This window comes from Gobio gobio, assembly GCF_949357685.1.
Source record: "Gobio gobio genome assembly, chromosome: 21".
NCBI classification, from domain to species: domain Eukaryota; kingdom Metazoa; phylum Chordata; class Actinopteri; order Cypriniformes; family Gobionidae; genus Gobio; species Gobio gobio.
The window spans coordinates 13,806,013-13,829,445 of record NC_137117.1 but is presented as its reverse complement, the minus strand read 5'-3'; the positions used below and the strand labels follow the sequence as shown (position 1 = coordinate 13,829,445).

General features: G+C 39.6%; 1 protein-coding gene across 2 annotated transcripts in view; it reads left to right on the top strand.

Moving 5' to 3' along the window:
• Positions 1-15,230, top strand: part of nfatc2a (nuclear factor of activated T cells 2a) — a 45,194-nt gene extending 29,964 nt beyond the window's left edge. Inside the window, exons 9-10 of one of the 2 annotated variants that reach the window (XM_079802854.1) lie at positions 168-896; positions 13,125-15,230. In XM_079802854.1, the coding sequence (XP_079658980.1) occupies positions 168-896; positions 13,125-13,180 (785 nt within the window). In that variant the 3' untranslated portion in view covers positions 13,181-15,230. The remainder of the gene's footprint in view (positions 1-167; positions 897-13,124) is intronic. The other variant, XM_079802855.1, reaches the window with a different exon arrangement.
• Positions 15,231-23,433: the final 8,203 nt, after the last annotated feature.

Below are 23,433 nucleotides of genomic sequence, written 5' to 3'. Positions count from 1 at the left end.
AAGTATTTTAACTCCTGTACCTATATGGCTATTAGGGGTATTATTTGATATTGTACCTTTAGGATTTTGCATGGCCTCAGTTTGCATATAGTATATTGAGTATTATTTATCTTTTCCATGATGTGTACACTTTGAAAACGTGTTATTCTCTCATTTGACTTCCCCAGTTCCGTCTATTAAGACAGAGCCGGTGGATGAATATGAATCTGGTCGGATGGGTTATTCCATGTCGCAAATGCTGGGGGTGTCTCCCCAGCCGTACTATAACCCTCGGGGGGTCATCACCCCAGATAGTGGCCTGGTGCCTGGCCTCATCCCCTGTCAGCAGGTCCGCCTGGGTGTCTCCCCTCCGGACCACCGATTTCAGCAGCAGAGCCAAGCCATAATGTACTCCCGTCCTGGAAAAAGCTTGTCAAGCAGTCCTATTTACTCTCAGACGGGAGCCGCTATGATGCCAGACTCCCATCGTTCAGTTCTGGTCCACACGGGTTCCCCAGCCCAGTCCTCTCACCTGGGTGGCCAACATCCCTCCAACCAGCATCCCTCAATCATTCAGTTCTCTCCCACCAACCACCACTTGCTCAGAGGAGGAGATCCCCCCGCGCCACCACCCCCAGAACATCAGCACATCATTTATTGTGAGGGCTATAACCAGCATGGCCCCCAAGCTTCAGGGCCAAACCGTTCTCCAGAACCAGCCCAGGCACCCCAGCACCCTCAGAATTACCCCACAGTCATCCAACAGCAGCCCTTCCTCCAGAGAGTGGCCAAAGACAGGTCACCTCCTGTCCAAGTAGAGCCCCAGAGATGTTCCTCAGCAGAAGAACAGAGAACCAGTGTTCCTGGACGAGTCACGGTCAAGCAGGAGAACTTGGATCAGGCCTACCTTGATGATGGTGAGTAGCTGCAGGTTGACCATTCGCTGTTCTGATGGTTAGGCATTCGTAATTATGTAAAAATGTAGTTGAAGACTTTTCCTTGCTGTTTTAAGCATAATTGGGAAACATAAAAAATTCTTCTTACACTGTGTCTCAAAATTATCCATCAATGCATAGATGCTTTCAAATTGCCCGTAAAAATATGTGGCCGTAGGAATGTGCCAAATGTAGTGAAGAGCCAATCAGTCACATTCTTTGACTGACAACGTGTCAAATGTCCCCAAACACATTTTGTCTGCTTTCAGACAATAGCAGGAAGAGCGCTTGTCAAGTTCATCTCATTGTCTTGTCTTTTTAACATTGCTGGGGGGTTTTCTCACAGATATGACCCAAGAACAAAGAGACACCAGAAATGTTTTGTATTATATGAAGTGGAATGAACGAAAGATCTATTTTGTACCCCTGGCTTTGGAGTATATACTTTCCATTACTCATGAAGAGTGAAACCGTAATGAATTAGCTAGAATGAATTAGATGGATATGGATACACGTTTTCTTACACACACCCTCGTTTTGTTTTTCAATTGTGTCAAAAAACCATAGCCGAGTTATAATGACTTTGAAAATGGCCAAACCTCGATGCAGCAGAATACTTGGAAGGGCAGGCGTAAGATTCCAGTGTCAGTTCTGTAAGGCAGTTTGGGAATTCAGGGGGTCAGTTTCTCTCGTGGTTTATTATGTTGCATGTAGGGGGTTCTTTATGCCCTGTGTCTGACAAGGAAATGGGTGCTTTTTCGACCTTGCAAATATAAAAAGGAAAAGAAAACCAAGCAGCTCTACAAAACTTCTTGGACATGTTGACAGTGTTATGATTCACAAAACAAGTGCCATGGCAACCCATTGTCAAACAGTGGAATGGGCTGCCTGGGAGAGCTGGGGAAAGCCTCTTTGTTTGTTATACTTGGCCAGGGCTTCCCCTTGGCCCTGCGCCCCCCAATACTGTGGGGGGAACCCGCGAGAGGATTTGCTTTTTTTCCACAGGTCGCACTCTTGCCAATCTGGAGCACAGAACTCCTATTTGCAGCTGCTGCACTTATCCAGAAAGGCAGCCTGATCTGAACAAGATAGTGATGGGTGGGAGTCCGCAGGAAAGGGAAAGGGCCATGTTGGATGGAAAAACTGAAGCGGATGGTACCGGGAGCCAAAGATGGAATTTCTTCTGCATGCTCCAATAGGGTTTCGCTGAGTACACATCAACACCACAAATGTAGACATGTTAATAGAGAGTTACTATGAGAGTCCCGGGATCTAGAACCTTTAATGTTTTCGTACAAAAATGCTGGTTTAGGACCTTTCTATTGAATTCCTGTAGCCCCCCTTTTTTATGTACAAGAATTTCTGGTAGCCCTGTTAGAGTTTAATACCACTCTGTTAAACTCGTAAAGCTACTAGTGAATTCCCTCATTAAGGCCCCCTAAAGCAAGACAGAAAATGCTGAGATTTGTAAACACTGCAGGGAATAACTGTGGCCACACACAACACACATCACTTGCAACAGTTTTGGACTGGAGTGGTAAAGTGACTAAAGCTCAAGCATGGTAATTAGGAGGTTAATACTTTACCACTCTGACTCAAAATTGTTGCAAACACAGTCCGTTCTGTTAGGCAACAGTTATTCACTGATGTTGCGGAATCCTGCAAGGTGTAAGGCAGGGTTTTTTGCCATTATACACATGAGCAAGACACTTAACCTCAAGTTCCAGCTGTGGGATTGACCCTGCAACAAGTCGCTTAACCTTAGTGGATTCGGCATGTTCTTTAAAATGAAGCTGGATTACGTTATTGTAAATCAATCTTGTTGGTTAAGCTAGTTTAAGAGCTAGTTTAAGATGCGTGGTGGCTCCAGTTTTACTTTGAAGAAGGGTTGCCGGTAGTTTAAAAAGCGTGGTGGCTCCAGTTTTACTTTGAAGAAGGGTTGCCGGTAGTTTAAAAAGCATGGTGGCTCCAGTTTTACTTTGAAGAAGTGATGCCGGTAGTTTAAAAAGCATGGTGGCTCCAGTTTTACTTTGAAGAAGTGATGCCGGTAGTTTAAAAAGCGTGGTGGCTCCAGTTTTACTTAAAGAAATGGTAACCCAAGAGCAGATGGGATGCAAGGTCCAGGTCACTGAGAGCAGGAAGGATGACGACCACAAAAAGTCCCAGTTGCTTCTGCTTGCAGAGGCGTCAAGGTGTAGCGATCCACCCACTAACATCTCATTGTTTGATGTCCTCCAAAGCCTTCACACACAACCAGTTGTAAAATGACTCATGCAGAAATGTCTATCTCACTCAGAATTTCGTTGGTGGCTTTTGAAGGGGGCATCAGGGTTTCTGTGGTTGGCTTTCTGTAAAGAAACTGTACCTATCATCTATTTCATTATGAACATGCATGTTTTGCATTTCTCAAAAGCAAGAAAAGGAAGTTAAGTACATATTTGTGTAAATACTAGACTTTTGGCAAGCTTTACCAGCAAGACTTGTTCGACCAGCGCCGTCAGCAAAGTTTTAGCAATGGTGGTCCAACTAGATTGGTACCAGTCTAGGTTAACATGCAAATGCTTACTAGTCCAAACTGGTGTTTTGGCAAGATAGTTATGTTCTTTTACCAGACTATACACCTTTGATTTTAGGTCATCTCCACATTGGCCCTTAACAAGTGTTACCCTGAGATAAACAGCCAAACTGGCTTAGAGTTTTGAGGGTACAACATTGGCCAATCTTCCAGTGCTCATCTGGCTCGACTTTGTTGCCTCAGGCTTCAGTTCCAGCCTAGGAAGCCTGAGTTGAAGTTCCTCCAGCTGGAGAGAGCAGCAGGAATAATTTAGATAGAGCACGTAAGCCGTGCACATTAGTTTCAGATCACTTGCATCCAGTTTTGGACCGTGTGTGTGCCAAACCATTGAATATTTGGCTGTGAAAACAGTGTCCTGATAAAACGTAGCTTTGTTCTTTGAAAGTGGTGTTCGAAATAGGCAGCATCTGTAGATTGTAGAGTTTAACATGGTCTGAAGGCTGAGTTAAAAGGGAAGGAGGTCTCAATAGTTTTGGTTTTGCTTTTTTAAACTAGTCAATTTTGCAGAGCAAACAGACCTGCGGTGTGGTGTACGGTGACTCTTCATGTCCTTTACACTTACACTGTGGCTTTATTATTCACTCAGTGCTAGTACCCACCACACACTAACATTAACCAGTAGATCATGTGCTATATGACTTTTTACTGTCTTTACAACATATATCCACATTTCTTGTGCTATATAAACCTTAGTAAAGGTCACCAGGAAAGACACATTTTCAGTGTTGTATTACCTGAACATTTTTGTATTCACAATTAAATATGACATCTACTATGACTAAGGTCCATGCACGCACACACACCAGTGGTTCTAGGTTACACGTTTTGTCAAAAATGCACCTGGTGCAGATGTGCTGGATTATTGTAAGCGAGATGCTTGCGTTCGCTCTAGACAGAGTGTTAGCTACTCCGTTGCTTACTCTCATGACCAGTGCTGGGGAAAGTTACTTTGAAAAGTAATGCATTACAAATATTGCGTTACTCCCTTAAAAAGTAACTAATTGAGTTACTTAGTTACTTTTTAAGAAAAGTAATGCATTATGTAACTTTTGCGTTACTTTTTCTCACCTGGGCTGGGCTTGTTTTTGTTTTTTTGTGTTTTTTAATAACAAAAAAGTTATATTTTTGTGCAACGGTAAAGACCTCTTCATACCAAAATTTAAATAATAAGCCCCAGACTGAGGTAAAAATGCTAATTCCTGTATGAACAGTAGAGGGCGGAGCTCTGCTGTGCTGCCATTCTGGATAATGGTAGAATAGGATGCAGGAGAAAAAAGTTTTACCAATAAAATAAAAAAATCTAGTAATTTTCATCATCAAAGGTCAGCAGCAAGACATTGGTAAATTAAATATAAAGGTAGATTATGCATAAAAATAGTTGTTTTATTTAACATTTAATTATTGGAGGTTTGCATAGTACTCTGATTTTGCATTTGACTGATTTTATTCATTTTGAGGAGTACAGAATCTTTATTGTGCAAGTGAGATAAATAAATGCTCACATTTAGTCTAGAACTACAATAACCAGCATGTTTACACACAACGCCTCTGCACTTATTTTTCTCAAAATGGGGACTGGAGAGCTGTCAGTCAAATTAATGTGAAAAAGTAACTATTTTGTAAATATTATTATAGTAAATATTTTGTTATAAATTTGAAAAGTAATGCGTTACTTTACTAGTTACTTGGAAAAAGTAATATTATTATGTAACTCAAGTTACTTGTAATGCGTTACCCCCAACACTGCTCATGACACATATGGTGCTTTTCCACTGCATGGTATGGCTCGGTACGACTCACTTTGGCGCTTTTCAATTGCATGGTACTGCTCGGTACAGTTCACATAAATAGTACCACCCCGGTTGAGGTTCCAAGCGAGCCGTACGAATACTAAAATGAGACATGTAAACACTGCAGATCACTGATTGGTCAGAGAGAATCGTCACTAACAGCTACCACTACCGCTACTACCATTATATGATTTTGTGACTGTGATTTAGCGAATGAGACTCTAAACACATTGAGCAAACCAAGTGATGTCGTCGCCTGCAAACCAAGTTCCCAGACTCTTGTTTTTTTTCAGCCTCCTTTGAAACAAACTTCTTCGTCTTGAAGATAAAAACAGCCACATTTCGAGAAGTAGAGGCAGCGCAACTATACTGTTCATTCTATAATCCCACCCACTTTAAAGCGGTACTAACTGCAGTGAAAAAGCAAAGGAGCTGCTGATCCAAACCGAGTCATACCATGCAGTGGAAAAGCCCCAATAGCAACACAGCTACAAGTATTCCTAATATGTTTGACCTTTTATTGAAAGTACATTTACCTGTTGAGACATGCCTTCACAAGCACCCAAAAAAGCTATTGAGTTGTGTTTGAGTTGAGTCAGGCTCAGGTCTTTCTCTTTTGACTCCCCCCCCCCCCCCCCCCCCCCCCCCCCAATGTAGAGGTTCCAGGTTTTACTATAGTTAGGGAGACATGTGGTCTCCAAAATGTTGGCAAAACCTGATCCACACACACACACACACACACCATAGACTTCTATTGTTTTTATATAAAGCTAATACAATTGTCTACTAACCCTATACCTAAAATACAACTTTTACCATTGTTGTACATAAAATACATTATTTATTCACCTGGACATTCTTAAACGTGGTTTTGACAGATTTTGCTATCTTCTGGGGACATTTTTTTTTGTCCTCAAGACAAGTATAGCTAAGTACATGCGTGCACACACATAGTTGAGGTTCAGACTGAGTCATCTACTATGCTCTGTCTTGCTCTCCACCATTGGTTTGTAAACAAGCTTTCTGATTGGTCAAGGTCTCTCCAGCCAGACACTCACCTATTATACCGCCCAGTCTGTACACTTCCTTTACAGCTAAAACCATCAGTGTGTGCCAGCCCTTCATTACTTTCCCTATAAGCCCTCTGTCCTGTACATTGCACGGTTTCCTATGTATGTACAAAAGCAAGTTTGGCACACCACTCATATTTTCTTCAGAAGTTGTAAAGATCTAGTTTTCTACTGCTGTTACATGTCAAAAAGTCCAGTTTCCCTGCTGTTGAGTTTCTTTTAAGCTGTTAGTTGTTGGAAGGAGTTCCATCAGAGTATCTACAGTCAGTCTACGGCAGGGCCTCGTATTCCGTTTTCTGCTCGCTGATAAAGCACCTCAGCATCCCGCTGCTACCGATTTATTCCTCTCTCATCTGCTCTTCATTAGTCTCCAAGGGAAAAACAGATGTCATCCACATAGAGCTGCCATACTTAGTATTGTATGATTAAAACCACAAGGCTTTCTTGATTGCGCTGTAATAGGTTCTACTGGAAATAAAAGTTTTATTTTTAGTCTTATCATAATCACACATTTCTTGAATAGTGTATTTAGTATTATAGTAGAACTATATATCATTGTTTACATTGTGGGGTAGTCGTGGCCTAATGGTTACGGAGTCGGACTTATAACCCGAAGGTTGCCGGTTCGAGTCTTAGGTCCGGCAGGAATTGAGGTGAGACCCTTGAGCAAGGCACCGAACCCCTAACTGCTCCCCGGGCACCGCAGCAATATGGCTGCCCACTGCTCTAGGTGTGTGTTCACGGTGTGTGTTCACTACTGTGTGTGTGCACTTGGATGGGTTAAATGCAGAGCAGTTCTAATTTTTCCTATTTTTTAGGGGGGGGGGGGGTTATTTATTGATTCAAGATGATTTGTTAACCTTCAATTATCGCATCTGAGCTGGTTTTCAGCTTGATCTTGATTTCAGGCTATAAGATCCATCAAGCTGTATTTGTTTTCGGTTTGGGCTTTTATATATGTGCCATTGTGCTCCTTACACGATCAAAGCTTCAAATAGGGAAATCAGTTGAACGTTGAGTTCCTTCTCCTCTAACGCAGGCTCTTACCACAACAAACGCTGTTTGTGAAAGTTTTTCAGTGTGGTTAATGTCATTTTTGGTTGGCCAATTAGCGCCAACGTTTACTTGTGCATACATTTTTGCCATGCTCTAAATACAGAGCAACTGGTTTCAGCTTGTTGGTTGCTTGTTTGCTAAAGCATACAAGTGCATTATTCATGGCTAATAATAGTTTAATGCAGTTTGGTTTACATTATTATTTCTGTGTTAACTATTCAGACTGACCATCAATAATTCAGTCAGCACCATGTCAGAGACATATGGCTCAATCTGTACACCACACCTGTTATTCCAGCTCATCCATCACAACAAACCAACAGGATGGCACTGTGTATTGAGGTACTTATGATGACTTGTGCTCTGGGTTTCAAGGCCAAAGTGTCTCGTCTTGATAGTAAATGGCACTGAGGATGCTGCCAATCAGGTCAGACCACATTATCTTTATGGTGTTTGAGTTTTCAAACCAAAGTATTTGTAAAGGTTGAGTGCAGTTCAGTTGCTGAAGAGGTGAACGGTGGATATATAATAATTGGAATCTCTTAAAAAACCAACATATTTTATTTATACCATCACTTGTTTCTTTGGCTAAACAATTAAAAAATTGTACTATGGTAAATCTATAGTATTTTGGACAGTACCATGCATTTGATACCATCCTGACATACTGTGGTCTACCATGTGTCATCGATCAGTGACTTTGTCATCATTTTGATCCATACTTAACTAAAAAAAGCATTGCAGGTGTTTTCCCACATTCAAATGATTTGATCTTACATGTGACCTTTGTTCATGTCTGAGTTGTGGCTAGACTAGAGTTAGTGTGTGTGTGTGTGTGTGGTGTAGTGATTGAGTTAACAGCCCCACGCGCCCTGCTGCTATTCTTAGAATGAAGAGGCAGTAAAAGTTTCCATTTATGCCCCCCTGTTAAAAGAGTAACAACAGGAAGTGATGGCCAATTCAAGGGCTTCACTGAGCCTGTTCTGTCAAATCATTCCCTTCCACCTAGTGTCCGGTCACTGTCACTGCAGTAAGTGATGTGTATATATAAACTATAGAATATTTATAGAACACTTGAATTCAGCCCATGTCAAAAACGGCAGGATTCTCAATATTATTACCCGGTTTCACAGACAAGGCTTAAGCTAGTCCCAGGCTAAAATGCATGTTTGAGCTATTTTACTTGCACTGACATATCTTAAGCTGTGTTCCGTTCGACAGGGTCCCTACACAGTATTCACTGCTCCCTACTCCCTTAGCACGGTATATCAGTTGAAGTGACGATAATCAATCATTTGGAACGCCTTGCAACGCCATCAAAGAAAGGCAAAGACGGGGTTGCACAGATTATGATATAACATAAATATTGTCATTTACTTTACTTTCACATTTAAAATACAATAGTCCTATGCATACTCAAAACACACAGTATGTATCTAATACATATAACTAAAACATTGTATTAGTCTATTAGTTGTTTTAGTTTATTACATAGACTACTTGTAATATTTAAAGGTGCACTATGTAACATTTTTTCAGTCAAATATCCAAAAACCACTAGGCCAGTGTTATATATTTTGTTCAGTTGAGTCCTTACAACATCCCAAATGTTTCCAACTATTTGTAAATCGTGAGAAAATTGCTATTTTAACCAACAAACCGGGACGTGTGAGGGAGTCGCCTGTCAATTGCGTCATATCTGCGTTACCCTCGGTTTCCGGTTTTATTTTGCAGAAACGCTTTACTCTTGCATCAGTGTGAACAAGTATCATAGCAGCCGCTGAGCGAACGCACAGAGTAACGTCACAACATAATTTTCAACACACTCAGATGTATCTAATATGATGAACAGAGCTGCGTTACCTCATACTCATGACCGGAAAAGAGGAAGTGGCGCCGGCGACTGTGGCATAATAAAAGTCCCGCTGCTCGCGAGGCATGTGTTGCATTCATCTTATTAACAATCGCTCCAGCGGCCTTGCTCAGCTCCTGCTCTGCTTCATACTACAGTAACGTTATAATCACATCCATGAGTATGATTTCTGCCCGAGTCCTATCCCATTCTTAAAGGGGGGGTGAAGCACTCATTTTCAGTCAATCTCATGTCAATCTTGATAGAGTAGTACTGCATCCTTCATATCTCCAAAAAGTCTTTAGTTTTGTTATATTTATAAAAGAAAGATACGCTGTACCGAGTCTTTCCGAAAATAGCAGAGCGGCTGGGGGCGTATCGTTTGGGCGGAGCTAAAGAATGACGAGCGCGTGCAGCTATTGCGTTGAGCTATGCATGTCTACATAGAAAAACAATGGAATCGATAGCTAACAACACAAAGACATTTGAAGCAGTTTTAGTCTCCGCCTGCTACCAACACACGACCTTGAACCTTAATCGCTGGGATTGCTCCATCTTTCAGCATTAGACGAGCTACAAATTGCAGAGTTGAACTGTGCCTTGTTTATAAACCATCGTCGCCGAAATTCAGGGAACAAACAAACACTTGCACAACTCTGTTGCTGCTCTGGAAAAACAAACTCCATCCACTGTCCCATTAACGCTGGGTTCTTTGAGAAGCTGTGCAGGGTTGTCTTGCCATGACAACCAAAAACACACATCTTTGGTGACATTGTTGATTTCGTGAAGTCCTGTGACTATAACGTGCGCACGCGCGCCCTTCCAGGAGAAGAGCCCCTACGGCCCGTACAAGGACATTCCGCCCCATCTGACGTCACATATACCCATACTCGAAAAAAACGTTCCGAAACTTATGAGAAACCGGAAGGAGTATTTTTGGCACAGAAATACTCTATCAAACGTCCAACTTTTTTTTTTTTGAAACTTTGTCCATGTTTAGGATGGGAAGTCTTCAACAGTGTAAAAAGCTCAGTATGCATGAAACAGCATTTCAGCCCCCCTTTAACCAATGGTCTTAATTGCAGCAGTTTCATCTTGTGCTCTTTCTTTCCCACGTGCAGCTGCATAGTAAACATTCCTGAGATAAATAAAGTGAAATAAAAAATGACAGCGTCTCAGCTGCTTCGCAACACTTTTACTTTGTTTACATATTCATACAATAGAATATGCAAATGTAACATTCAACGCCATAACCATTCATAAATACTCTGGTTTGTTTAATAGTAACAATATTTATGAATACTCAAATGCATACGGACCTAAACTCCTCAATCGCAGAGCCGTTTAAAAACTCTTTCAACAGCTCTGCTCCAATGTTAGTTTAGACTGGTTACGCGATGTGCAACAGTTGGGGGATTTTCGCTCTCCACTTTCTGCGAAGTGATGTATTGATGTTCCCTTATTCCCTATACCTCAAACTCAGACCTGGAGGGCCGCTATCCTGCAGAGTTTAGCTCTAACCCTGATCAAACACACCTTGCTGTGATTTTCTTGTGATCCTGAAGACCTTGGGTTCAGGGTTGGAGCTAAACTCTGCATGACCGAGTTTGAGGAACCCTGCCCTACATCGTTCACAGTGCCCTTCGAAACAGAACTGTTCGCTCCCTTGGGATTGGAATGGAAGTGGAAGTCCACTTCACAGTCCACTTACGGTCGAATGGAACGCACCTTTAAAATATGTCAGTGCCATTGTTTTGTCACACCAGTAATGTTTTTTTTCAAAGGTACGTTTATAAAAGCTGTATATATGTATGTGTATATATACACACATACATACACACCTGATTGGCCTGACTGTGTGGATTGGAGCATTGTCCTGCATGGCATGAAAACCCAATCCTTACTCTTGGGGAACATTTGAACAAAAGGAAGCCATTTTTCACTCAGGATAATCTTGTGTGCAGCTTGAGTTATGCGTCCTTCGCAAAGACGTATCTGCCCGATTCTAGCCTTACTGAAGAACCACCAGGTCATCACCAATCCTCCACCAAATTACACAGTGCTTGGGAGAGACTGTGGGCTGTAGGTCTCTCCAGGTCTCTGTCTTAGCATTAGAGGACCAGGAAAACTGAAAACTGGACTCCTCAGAGAAGATCAGAATCAGGCAGATCTGTCTTTGCGAAGGACGCGTGACTCAAGCCCTGTACAAGGTTATCCTGGAAGAAAACTTGCTTCCATCTGCTCTGACAATGTTCCCCATCTCGAAGGATTGTTTTTTCCCACGGGACAATGCTCCAATCTTCACAGCCTTACCAATCAAGGTGTGGATGGAGGACCACCAGATCGTGACCATCCCAATCTCCAGACCTGAAGCCCACTGAAAACCTCTGGAATGTGAGCTAGAGCAGGGGTTTTCAAACTGGAGAATAGTTTTCAGAGAATAAAAAGCAAAACCGGATTTAAAGTCTACCAAATATTCTAACGGTTTCATTTCTAAATGTTTCTCTCCTTTCTTGCCGTATACATTCCAGAATTGTATATGTTTGCTTTGTATCTTTCTAGTGAGTTTTTCTCACTATAGTCCCCTTTATCTCGCTCACTGGGGTTGTAAGGCAGTATTCTTAACACCGTACGTAAGCTGCTTGCATACATTAATTGTGAAAGTTGTTTATACAAATAATTTTTAATTGAACATGTTCTTCTTTGGGTTTATACATCCAACATTAATAGCCAATTTAAGTTGGGAAACAATGTTGTATTATAATGTCACACTTACTATTTATCTAACAGTTTAAATGTTTTTTCGTACATAAAAATAGATGGATTTTTAGGAAGGGGGTCCCTCATAAAGGTTCATCAAATTTGGGGGTCCTTGGCATCATAAAGTTTGAAAACCCCTGAGCTAGAGGGTCACCAGCCATTAAATAAATCTGCGCTGCTGGGAGTGGCATAAAGTCACCCATCAGCAATGCGACCGCCTGATAGGGAGCATGCCAAGACACATGAAAGCTGGGATTGAAAATCAGGGTTATTCCACCAAATGTTTATTCCTGAACTCTTCCCAAGTTAAAACATTAGTATTGTGTTGTTTAAAGCTACACTGTGTAACTTTTTTAGTTTTTAGTTTGTTCTTAGCTAAAAACACTTAGTTCTTTCAAAAATATATGTGCTCATTAATCGATATTTACTTCTTTGAAGTAATAAAGTATTCTCGTAAGTTTATAATATTCCATTGAAAATACATACGGTAATGGGTTCGAATGCAGGTCGCCATGTTGCCCCTCCATCTTGAAAGTACATCAGCCAAAGAGGGACATACCCGTGAATTCAAGCTTTGCCTTTCGCGTTTTAACACTTGATGGCACCGTGTCGAATGTGGACGAGGTTGAACTGGAAGCCATGTTAATCTTGGACTAAATCGGCCACCGTAGGAGTTAAAACGAAATCGGAATTGAGAGGAAGAGAAACTAACATTCACTGGATGGTCATATACATTTTAACCGCTAGATGGGGGAAAATATCACACAGTGTAGCTTTAAAAATGAAAGAAACGTGGCATCTTTTTTCGTTATTTTGACCAGTGGTCATTTTCTGCAAATAAATGCTGTAAATGACAATATTTGTATATGAAATTTGGAAGAAATGTTGTCAGTAGTTTGTAGAATAAATCCAAATGTTCATTTTACTCAAACAGATACATATAAATGATGAATCCAGAGAAATGTCTCGGTTACCTATGTAACCCTCGTTCCCTGAAGTCGGTCACTCTCGACGTCACGTCAGGAAATTATTATGCCAATGATAAAGAATTTTTTTTTCTGCAATTCAGTTCTGAACAGATGTTCCTCTTTTCTGTCTTTTCTATAGTGAATGAGATCATAAGGAAGGATCTGACAGGAGTGCATGGCAGGGGTCAGACATAGAGGAAACCCCTAATCGGGAAGCCAGCAGGACCCCTGGACCCCGTTCCCCTGCCTTCAGCGCCACACGTGAGAGCAGCAGCGATGCCTCGGCCCGGTCAAGTGTCAACTCTGACACAAACTGGATCATGGACCACATTTAACCAAACATCCATCTCAGTCAACTCCAGGAACAGCAGCGTGTTGATGTAAATGGTATTGAATTCCCCCGCTATTATTTGACTTTTGACAGTCGTCCAATGTTGATCTCATATGTCCAAGTTGTCAGAGACTTGAGCCTTCAAAAACAGTTTGGATTGGACAGGTGGAGTTAAGTCAGTTTTTTTTCCCCCTTTTTGTGGGTTTTTTATTCCATAGCCTTTTGACTCACATCAATGAACTCACTCAGATTAGTGTATTTCGAGCAATAACCTCATCATCTGTGAGACTAAACCATTACTGTCCGTCATATTCCCCAAAACAAGTGGTTTGCATATTCTTCTGAAGGGAAAGTGGATAAATACATCACACCACTGCAAATGTTTAGTTGTTGTTTGTGTATTCGATGAACCATATGTACATCAGTCCAAATTGTAATTTTTGAAATGCCTTGTACTTAATATTTTAAATGACTATAAGTAAATGCACTGTTCATGAAGGGAATTCTTAAAAACAGCATATGCACTTCTCGTCAGTGAATTGTTTTTTATTTTAAGTTTTTCAGGAAAATGCAATTTGTTTGTTATACAGCTAAGAAAACCAATGAAGTGCCATTTTCTTCTTTGTGATGTACATAGAAAACTGAGCAATGTGCCTTTGCCTACCAAAATGTAGAACCAGCAAACCAAAAATGAATGGAAATACATGTACCTTGTGTCAAGTCAGAGCCCAGGATGCCCTGCACTACATTTAGGTTCTCAAAACGTCTCTGTCCCGTACTAAAACTGAATAGTTATCATATTTTATTATTGCTTATTTATGTACTCGTGACCTGACCGGTTCCATCTGTTCTGCTTATGAATATACAACACTTGAACTGTTCAAGTTTTTTGTCTTTATGTTAAAATTTAGGATGTATCCCTCTACAGATCTCATGGAGAATCTTTTTAACCACAACAGCTTTGCTTTTATGATATGCATATATATATATATATTTTATGTGTGTGTGTGTGTAAATGTAGAACATACAAAACATGGAAATAAGTTTCTGTATTTATACTTAGAGTAGATACCCTCTGCATGTCTCTGTTACACATTGTCACATTCATTTTCTAATATTGAATGCAAACTGACAAAAAGTTGATTTATGCATCAAATTTAACAAACAAATCCATTATTTGAGAAGCACAAGCTTGTGTTCAAAGGCTTCTTTTTGAAAATATTTTTGAAAGCAATCCTGCCCACTTTAAAAACTAGTTTTAAGCATATATTTTTATATGTCTTTACAATTTTGGCTGAATTATGGTATAAATGAATAATTAATTTGTAAGTGGTATCTTACATTGTAAAAATAGTGATGCTATTGTTTTCAGTGTACAGTGGGCACAACCAAACAAACATATTCAGAATGTAAACCTTTTCTTTTTACTGTAAATAGGTTGTTTCTATCATTTTATTTTTTAGAATGAGATATTTAGTCAGAATTGGAAGAGAAATATTTATATGAACTGAATCAGTTGTTCTCTTGCCATTTAATATCTTATAACCAAGGCTCTGGGAATATATGAACTGCCAAAGCTTTTGCTGCATATAGACGAATTGCATTTCATTTTTTGTTTTTTATATTAATATAAGATTGTCAATGCCAAAAGAGAAACCAATTCTATTTTTTATTTCATTGTAGCTTGTCATGATTATATTCATGTTTTGGCTTCAGCATGTCTAACCTAATATGTTTAGATGTGTTCATGAGGACATGATGAGCAATAAAAAGGAAAGCTTTAAAGAGTTTACCTTTGCTTTTGTGAGTCTTTTTAGACATGATGTGTTGTTTGCTCAATGTGGGTTGCCTCATTTCCGACACTCTTCTTTCACCATATGTCTTTGTATATTAAAATAAAGTCTATCTACATACAGATTAAATAGTGCAGACTTTGCTCACATTATCAGCTCAAGATCCAGTGTTTTCACAGTGGCTCGTATCACAATTTTTACATTTTAAACCATAAGCATGCTAAAACATACTCTATTGTTCTTTCTAGGTCCATTTTGTTGGATCATTTAGATTTTAGGCAATGATTTACGCAATTTTTAAAAATTTAATCTCACTTCTATTTATAACATAAATAGTTGTTTTTCAAATAACTTTCACTCAAGGAAAGAAGCTCAAATAGTGGTTCAAATAAATAAAACAGGATGGGAAAAAGTTCTATAAGAGGTTTTGGGGCCTTCATATTCACATAGGGCCCAACAGTAACAGAAGTTCCAGGGAGCCCTCCTTTAAGAGGCCTTATACTATGGGACACATACACTATATTCCCAAAAGTTTTGGGACGTCTGCCTTTACATGCACATGACATCCCATTCTTAATCCAGAGGGTTTAATATGGAGTTGGCCCACCCTTTAGAGCTATAACAGCTTCAACTCTTCTGGGAAGGCTTTCCACAACATTTAGGAGTGTGTTTATGGGAATTTTTGACCATTTTTCTAGAAGCACACTTGTGAGGTCAGGCACTGATGTTGGACGAGAAGGCCTGGCTCGCAGTCTCTGCTCTAATTCACCCCAAAGGTGTTCTATTGGGTTGAGGTCAGGACTCTGTGCAGGCCAGTCAAGTTCCTCCACACCAAACTCACTCATCCATGTCTTTATGGACCGACGCTTTGTGCACTGGTGCCCAGTCATGTTGGAACAGGAAGGGACCATCCCCAAACTGTTCCCAAAAAATTGGGAGCATGAAATTGTCCAAAATGTCTTGGTATGCTGAAGCATTAAGAGTTCCTTTCACTGGAACGAAGGGGCCAAGCCCAACCCCTGAAAAACAACCCCACACCATAATCCCCCCTCCACCAAACTTTACACTTGGAAAAATGTAGTCAGGCAAGTACCGTTCTCCTGGCAACTGCCAAACCCTGACTCATCCATCGGATTGAGACAGACATAGAAGCGAGATTAGTCACTCCAGAGAACACGCCTCCACTGCTCTAGAGTCCACTTTGCATTCTTTCCAAATTTCATGAATGGACTTATTGCACAGGTGTCATTCTATCAGGGTACCATGCTTGAGTTCACTGAGCTCCTGAGAGCGACCCATTCTTTCACAATTGTTTGTAGAAGCGTCTGCATGCCTAGTGCTTGATTTGATACACCTGTGGACATGGAAGTGATTGGAACACCTGAACTCAATGATTTGGAGGGGTGTCCCAATACTTTTGGCAATATAGTGTATATTCAAGCATAAATAAACATTTGTTATCATTCACCAAAAACTATAACTATAAAGATAACTAGTCGGTAACTGATTCCAAATTGTAGATAGTAATGTAATCCATTACATTACACATGTAAAGCTACACTGTGTTACTTTTTTAGTTTATTCTTAGCTAAAAACACTTAGTTCTTTCAAAAATATATGTGCTCATTAATGTATATTTACTTCTTTCAAGTAATAAAGTATTCTCGTAAGTTTATAATATGCCATTGAAAATACATACGGGTGAGGGGTTCGAATGCGGGTCGCCATGTTGCTCCTCCATCTTGAAAGTACATTAGCCAAAGAGGGACATACCCGTAAATTCAAGCTTTGCCTTTCGCGTTTTAACACTCGATGGCACTGTGTCGAATGTGGACGAGGTCGAACTGGAAGCCATGTTAATCTTGGACTAAATCGGCCACTGTAGGAGTTAAAACGAAATCGGAATTGAGAGGAATAGAAACTAAAATTCACTGGATGGTCATATACATTTTTACCACTAGATGGGGGAAAATATCACACATTGTAGCTTTAAGGTAATATAATCTGACTACTTTTTGATTATTTTTGACCTAACTCAGTAATCACATTGCTTTTAATGGGATAATATTGTGCCATATTGATACAATAATATCAAGAGAAAGAAAATATATTCCATTCTGTTTTCAACAACATGAAGTGCATTAAATATTACATTACGTCACGAACAGAAAACAGGAGTGGAGTCAATGATGAACTTCAGAAAAACACAACACAGGAATGTAAGGCAATGCTTGAGAATCCAAACTGGTAACTTGGCTAAATATGAAGTCTGGAATCTGGCACTGAGTAGACGGATGGATTTGTGACAGTAATTAAATCATAAAAATAAAAAAAAATCCTTTTAAATGATTCATTTAAAAATTTACATTTTTAAAATAAACGTGTTTACCTGCATGCCATGTGATCAATAACCGTGAACTTAATTTTTATTAATGTATTATTATTGCTACTGACTAAATTGTATTATTGACATAACTTATTAACTTCAATTCTCGAGGGTTCTTCATGTAAATATTAGGTCATAGATGTTCAGCTGACGAAAAGTTGGAAAATCTTTGCATTGCAAAACCCTACATTTCAATGTGTTTGAAAGACAAAAGCCTTCCAAAGACAGTAGGCCTAATACATGGTTAAATGACTGGTTTGAGAAAAACTATGAATTATGAATAACTGCCATTGTGAGAATAACATTTACGAGTATTTTAAAATGTAATATCCGCTTTACATGTCCGAGATCTGGATTTTGATTGGCTGTCAATGTCTTTATCGTTCATCATCAGTTGGAAAAAGTCGTTCTGAAAGTGATTCCAACGATATTGGTCCTCTGTGTCGTTATCATTTTAGTTGTGGTGGTAATGACTCCGCTATTCTTTTAAACTTTGTAAAACTAAAAATTTGTAAAACTGTATCGAACTTTACCGTTTTATTTATCGTCCTTGGTGTGGACGCTGTAAATGAATTGCTCATACAGTTCACTCGCGCACTGAAACGTTTCGCAGTCAAACACGGAGAACAAAACAAGCGCTGGATGAAGTGGATATTCACCTACAGTCCTTTGACGAAGACTCAACACCTGCACATGCAAGCTTTTGAACGACTCATTAAGCAGGTAATTTCAAGTATCAACGCACTAACTGTAATATAAAAGCAATAGTACGAAAAAGTACCACGGTAGAATACTGGTATCTAAGCAATGAGACGATAATATTAGTGAAGATAGCGAGGCTTATCATAGAGATAATTTGAGGGGTCGGCTAGTGACCACCCAAAACACCAAAGCATAGCAACCTCCTAGGCCACCCTAACAACCGCATAGCAACGTGCTAATCCCAACTCAAAACATAGCAACTGCATAACAACACGGCTGCGATAACTATCATGCATTTTAAACATAATAACTGTATTTTATTATAACATCAACATTTATCGCTTTTTAAGTGTGATTCAGAAACTGTTCAAGAATCAATTTTATTTTGTGTACTGTTTATGGTGGGGTTGACTGTCATAGCACGTGCTATGGCAAGCCGTTTTGACTTTTAATCAGTGGCGGCTGGTGCTTTAAAAAAAAAAATCTACTAGTAGCAATTCAATCGTTGATATCAAGAATAGACATTTATCAAGAAATATGATTTTTACTAGTAAGAATTGTATTTCTGAAACAATGTGAAATTGAAATTTCCCCTAGTAAGAAATCAATTCTTGATATCAACAATTGAATTTGAATGGCAGCCTATGGTGACATTTAAAGGTGCACTATGTAAAAAAATTTTTTTAAATATCCAAAAACCACTAGGCCAGTGTTATATATTTTGTTCAGATGAGTACCTACAATATCCCAAATGTTTCCAACTATTTGTAAATCGTGAGAAAATTGCTATTTTAACCAACAAACCGGGACGTGTGAGGGAGTCGCCTGTCAGTTGCTTCATATCTGTGTTACCCTCGGTTTCCGGTTTTCAGAAACACTTTACTCTCACTGCAGTGTGAACAAGTGTCATAGCAGCCGCCGAGCGAACGCACAGAGTAACGTCATAACATCGTTTTCAACACACTGGGGGTGAAAAATTTGGCTGGGTTCTCTCAGAAAATTTTTACTGGAGTAGATGCCATTTACATTAAGTACAAATATATCGCCTTGTTTGCTAAACGTCTGGTTGTTCAAGACAAAATTACAGAAATCACAGTGTCATTGAGGGCGGCAATAGTGTAGGGGCGAGACGCATGGCATCAAGTTTTGACACAAATCGAGGTTCGAATCCGCCTTTTGCCGAACTCACTCTACTCCCTTTTCCCATCACATATCAGATCGGAAAGGCATTTATTTTCAACAAAAATGAAGAAAATATTAGAAAAGTGGAAATAAAGCGTCTAACATGTGTTGTGAGTGGGTCCAATATCATTGATCGTAAAAAGTGGGTGGGTCTTGTCCCACCCACATACAATGCTTCCGACGCCAATGCTCAGATGTATCTTATATGATAAACAGAGCTGCATTACCTCATACTCATGACCGGAAAAGTGAAAGTGGACCGGAACTACTGTCATAATAAAAGTCCCGCTGCTCGCGAGGCGTGTGTTGCGTTCATCTTATTAACAATTGCTCCAGCGGCCTTGCTCTGCTTCATATTACAATAACATTAATAATCGCATTCATGAACATGATTTCTGAACATGAGTCCTATCCCGATTCTTTTCCACCGACTGTGAGGTGAAGACCACGTCCCAAGATTCTGCGCTCAAACGTGACGTCATTAAACTACGCCTTTGTTTTGAATAGGCGACCTCTAGCGGACGGAAAAGTTACATAGTGCACCTTTAACTAGTGAAAATACAATTACAGATATCATGAATTATAGTTTTTACTAGTTGAAATTTAATTGATATCAAGAATTCGTATTTCTGTGAGTGATGACGACGTCATTGCTGATATCAAGAATGAACATTTTTACTAGTGGAAATAGCGATTGTTACTAGTAAAAATCCCATTTCTGATATCAAGAATGAGCATTTTAACTATAGTAACAATTGAATGGTTGATATCAAATGGATGAATTCAAATCCTGGGAATGAATAAAAGTTCAAACGGCTTGCCATACACATGCTCCTTTATGAAACACCTGTTCTCTTTATGCCTCCAAATTGCACTGAATTAAAGCAGTTAATCATCGATAGGCTTAGTTATTTAAGCTCCAGATATAGCGGCTTGATACAGCAGATGCTGGCTGCCGTTATTTTGGTCATTAAATCTGAGCAGAAATGAACAGAACTTTGCTCTTTTGATGGCATCGGCCCATGTGGCCCTTTGTGACTTCACAGCTCTTTGCCTCTCAGACAAATAGGCATCTTGTAGCGTTTCCTCGATTGCTAGGCAACAGCTTGTTTGGGCCCTAACTGGGGTGGATGGCGTGAATGAACCCAGTGTTCAGGAAGTCGCTTGGTATGACATCACTAGCTTTGAGCAAAATAAATAAATAAAGCAGCACGTGGGTCGCGACAGAACACAGGCACATTTCCCCCCGTTTATTTGCGCTATTGCAGATATGCTGTGAGTCATATGCCCTTTATCTCGGATTAGGTAATCTAATCAGATCTCATGCACAATAACCATGAAGGGCTAGAGAACAAATAACGTGCATGTTTTCACTGGATGGGAATTTCATTCAACATTGTGTACTGTAGAGTCTTTTCAAGCCAGTCTTGCTTGACATATTTGAGTAAGATTGTGTAAAACTGGAAAGGAGCCCAGCGAATGACTTAACCAGAGTGTTTGATCTACAGCACACCATGTAGTTTGGTAGTAGTGACATCATGGTGCAATAATAGGCAGCGAAGGTCAATTTTAATAAGTTCCTTGTATAATGAAACATTGATGGACATTAACAGCGAATTACTATGACCTCAGACTCTGCTTAATGCAGAAACGTGACATGGACATTGTGCATGATTGATCCGACAGGATATTACATGGTAATCTTGCTTCAAACGGGTTTTCATGAATTAGGTTTGTGGAAAAGGCCACCCGTTGAATTGCGTCGTGTGGCGCGGCAGCCTGCCTGCGTGGCAGTAATCACTGCAGACCTGCAGCTTGTGTAAAGAAGGCCTTATTCAAATAGAAATAACATGTCACACCCCTGACCAACAGTAAATACTTGTTTTGATCGAATAATGCTGCGTTTGTACAGTAGCCGGGACGACTGCATCATAGAGCGGGAGACGTTAGTCACCTTCCCAGGGTTCAAGTGGACTGCTTATTACCTCATCACAAAAGCTAAAAACATTTAATAACTCTATCAAACTGAGTAACACTCATTAACGGAATTTTTCTGTTACCAAGATGCTTAAACAACATGCTTCTGAAATTTGTCGTCCAATGGATTTTGCAGGCATAATTCACTTTTAATCCTTAACTTAGTTTATTCTGTCAAAAATTGCGATAAAGGCCTAGAAAGTTAAAGGCACAATATGTAATTTTTTGCCACTAGAGGTGGCTTATTCAAAACAAAATTATAGCTTGATGACGCCTTGATTTTGCGGAATCATTAGCCATATTCGCACGGGATTAATATTATCTGGGTACCTCGTGTGATTTAGAAATTACCCCCCCACATCTGAATTTCGCGTGGTGCATTCGCACGGGATAAGCAAAGCCTGTGATTTACTGACTTATCTCCCGGAAATGATGTCAAGACTTGTAAATATTTTTTCCTTTATAGATATTATAGCTGTATGATATATAATATCATATTTTATCAAATCTTTAGGAAATATGCTGAGTTCACATAGTTGTTTCTCTGAAAAACAATGTACAGCCGGTTATTCTACTTTGAAATGTGCGTGTCGGAATGTCTGTTTTTGTTTTGGTGTTTGGGATACCGCACACTGCCAGTTTACCCAATAGTATTTCGACACCCTAGGTTGCCATTCAGTGGAAAACGCAGCGTATTGCAGCCATGGAAGCCAGAACAAACTGGGTCAGAGATCACAGATTCTACCCGACCCGAAAAAAGCCTCAGCATCAATCTGAAAATCTCTACGAAAGAAAGCATATTAAAACGCGGATAAAACAACTCATCAACTTACAGTGTGTGTTAGTCTCCTCGCCTTCCATTGTCAATTGCGCTCATTCTTGTTGCGTGTCCTCATTCTGGCAACCCGTGTGAGCGTTGAGGAGGAGGGAGCGGAGCAAACGATATTTTGAATTTGGACAGCAGTACCAATTTCAACCACTAGCTGTCAATCTTACATACAACACCTTTAAAAATATAAACAGTTTTTAAATATAAAGTTCTGTCATGAAACTCTATATGGTCCTTAACTCAATCTGCTTGAAATCATTCTCTATAGCTCACAACTGATTGATTCCTGCTGTATCAGTAGCCAGCCAATGAGCTCGCTGCTCAAACTTCAAATACTTGGTCGGCATTTGCTGTAACAGTTGCAGCGTGCTTTCAGAAACCCTTCTCCTTCCCCAGCTCCACCTCTATAGATCTGCTATGGGTAACTCCTATATGCCATATTGTACAGCAGCAGCAGCATGTCTTACTTGCTCACAGCAGTGTGTCGTGTGTTTTGGCAGTAGCACGTTCTGTGTTTGCTCTGCAGCAGCAATAACAACAGCAGCCGCCGCGTAGTAGATCTATTCTGCCAAGACCAAATACATTAACATTGTCATATCTATTACCATGCCAAACACTCAGAGAGTTGTCATGACACAACTTTTATAATAATAAGAAATGTTTCTTGAGCATCATATCTGCATATTAGAATGATTTCTGTCTGAAGACTGGAGTAATGATGATGCTGAAAATTCAGCTTTGCATTACAGAAATAAACTACATTTTACAATATATTAAAATAGAAAATGTCATTAAATTAAATACTGTATTTTTTATCAAAGAGCCTTGGTGAGGAGGGGGGTATTCCAGAAAGCAGGTTATGTGACATACCCGGCTATGTTTAAGAGTAAGTTAGCGGATAACCTCAACTTTCGGTTCCAAAAACGTTCAGGGTATGTAAGTAACTCCGGAGCAGGTTATGTTCCAGGGTTAGTTTGCTTAAGAGGTATTCAGATGTGTTTTAAATAATGAATATAGTTAGTAATATAACCACATTTGTTTCAGTTATATAATATACAATATTATGTATTAATTCTAAAGAATTAGAATAAAAAATAAATTAAAAGTAAGTTTAAATGTTAATTCAATTAAAATATATTTATTTTATTGTCATCTCACACATAGATCTGGATTCAATTAATTAGCATCAAACAAACAATATAATTTTTTAAAGATGACTTATTAAACGAAAAGATGATTCCAAACAGG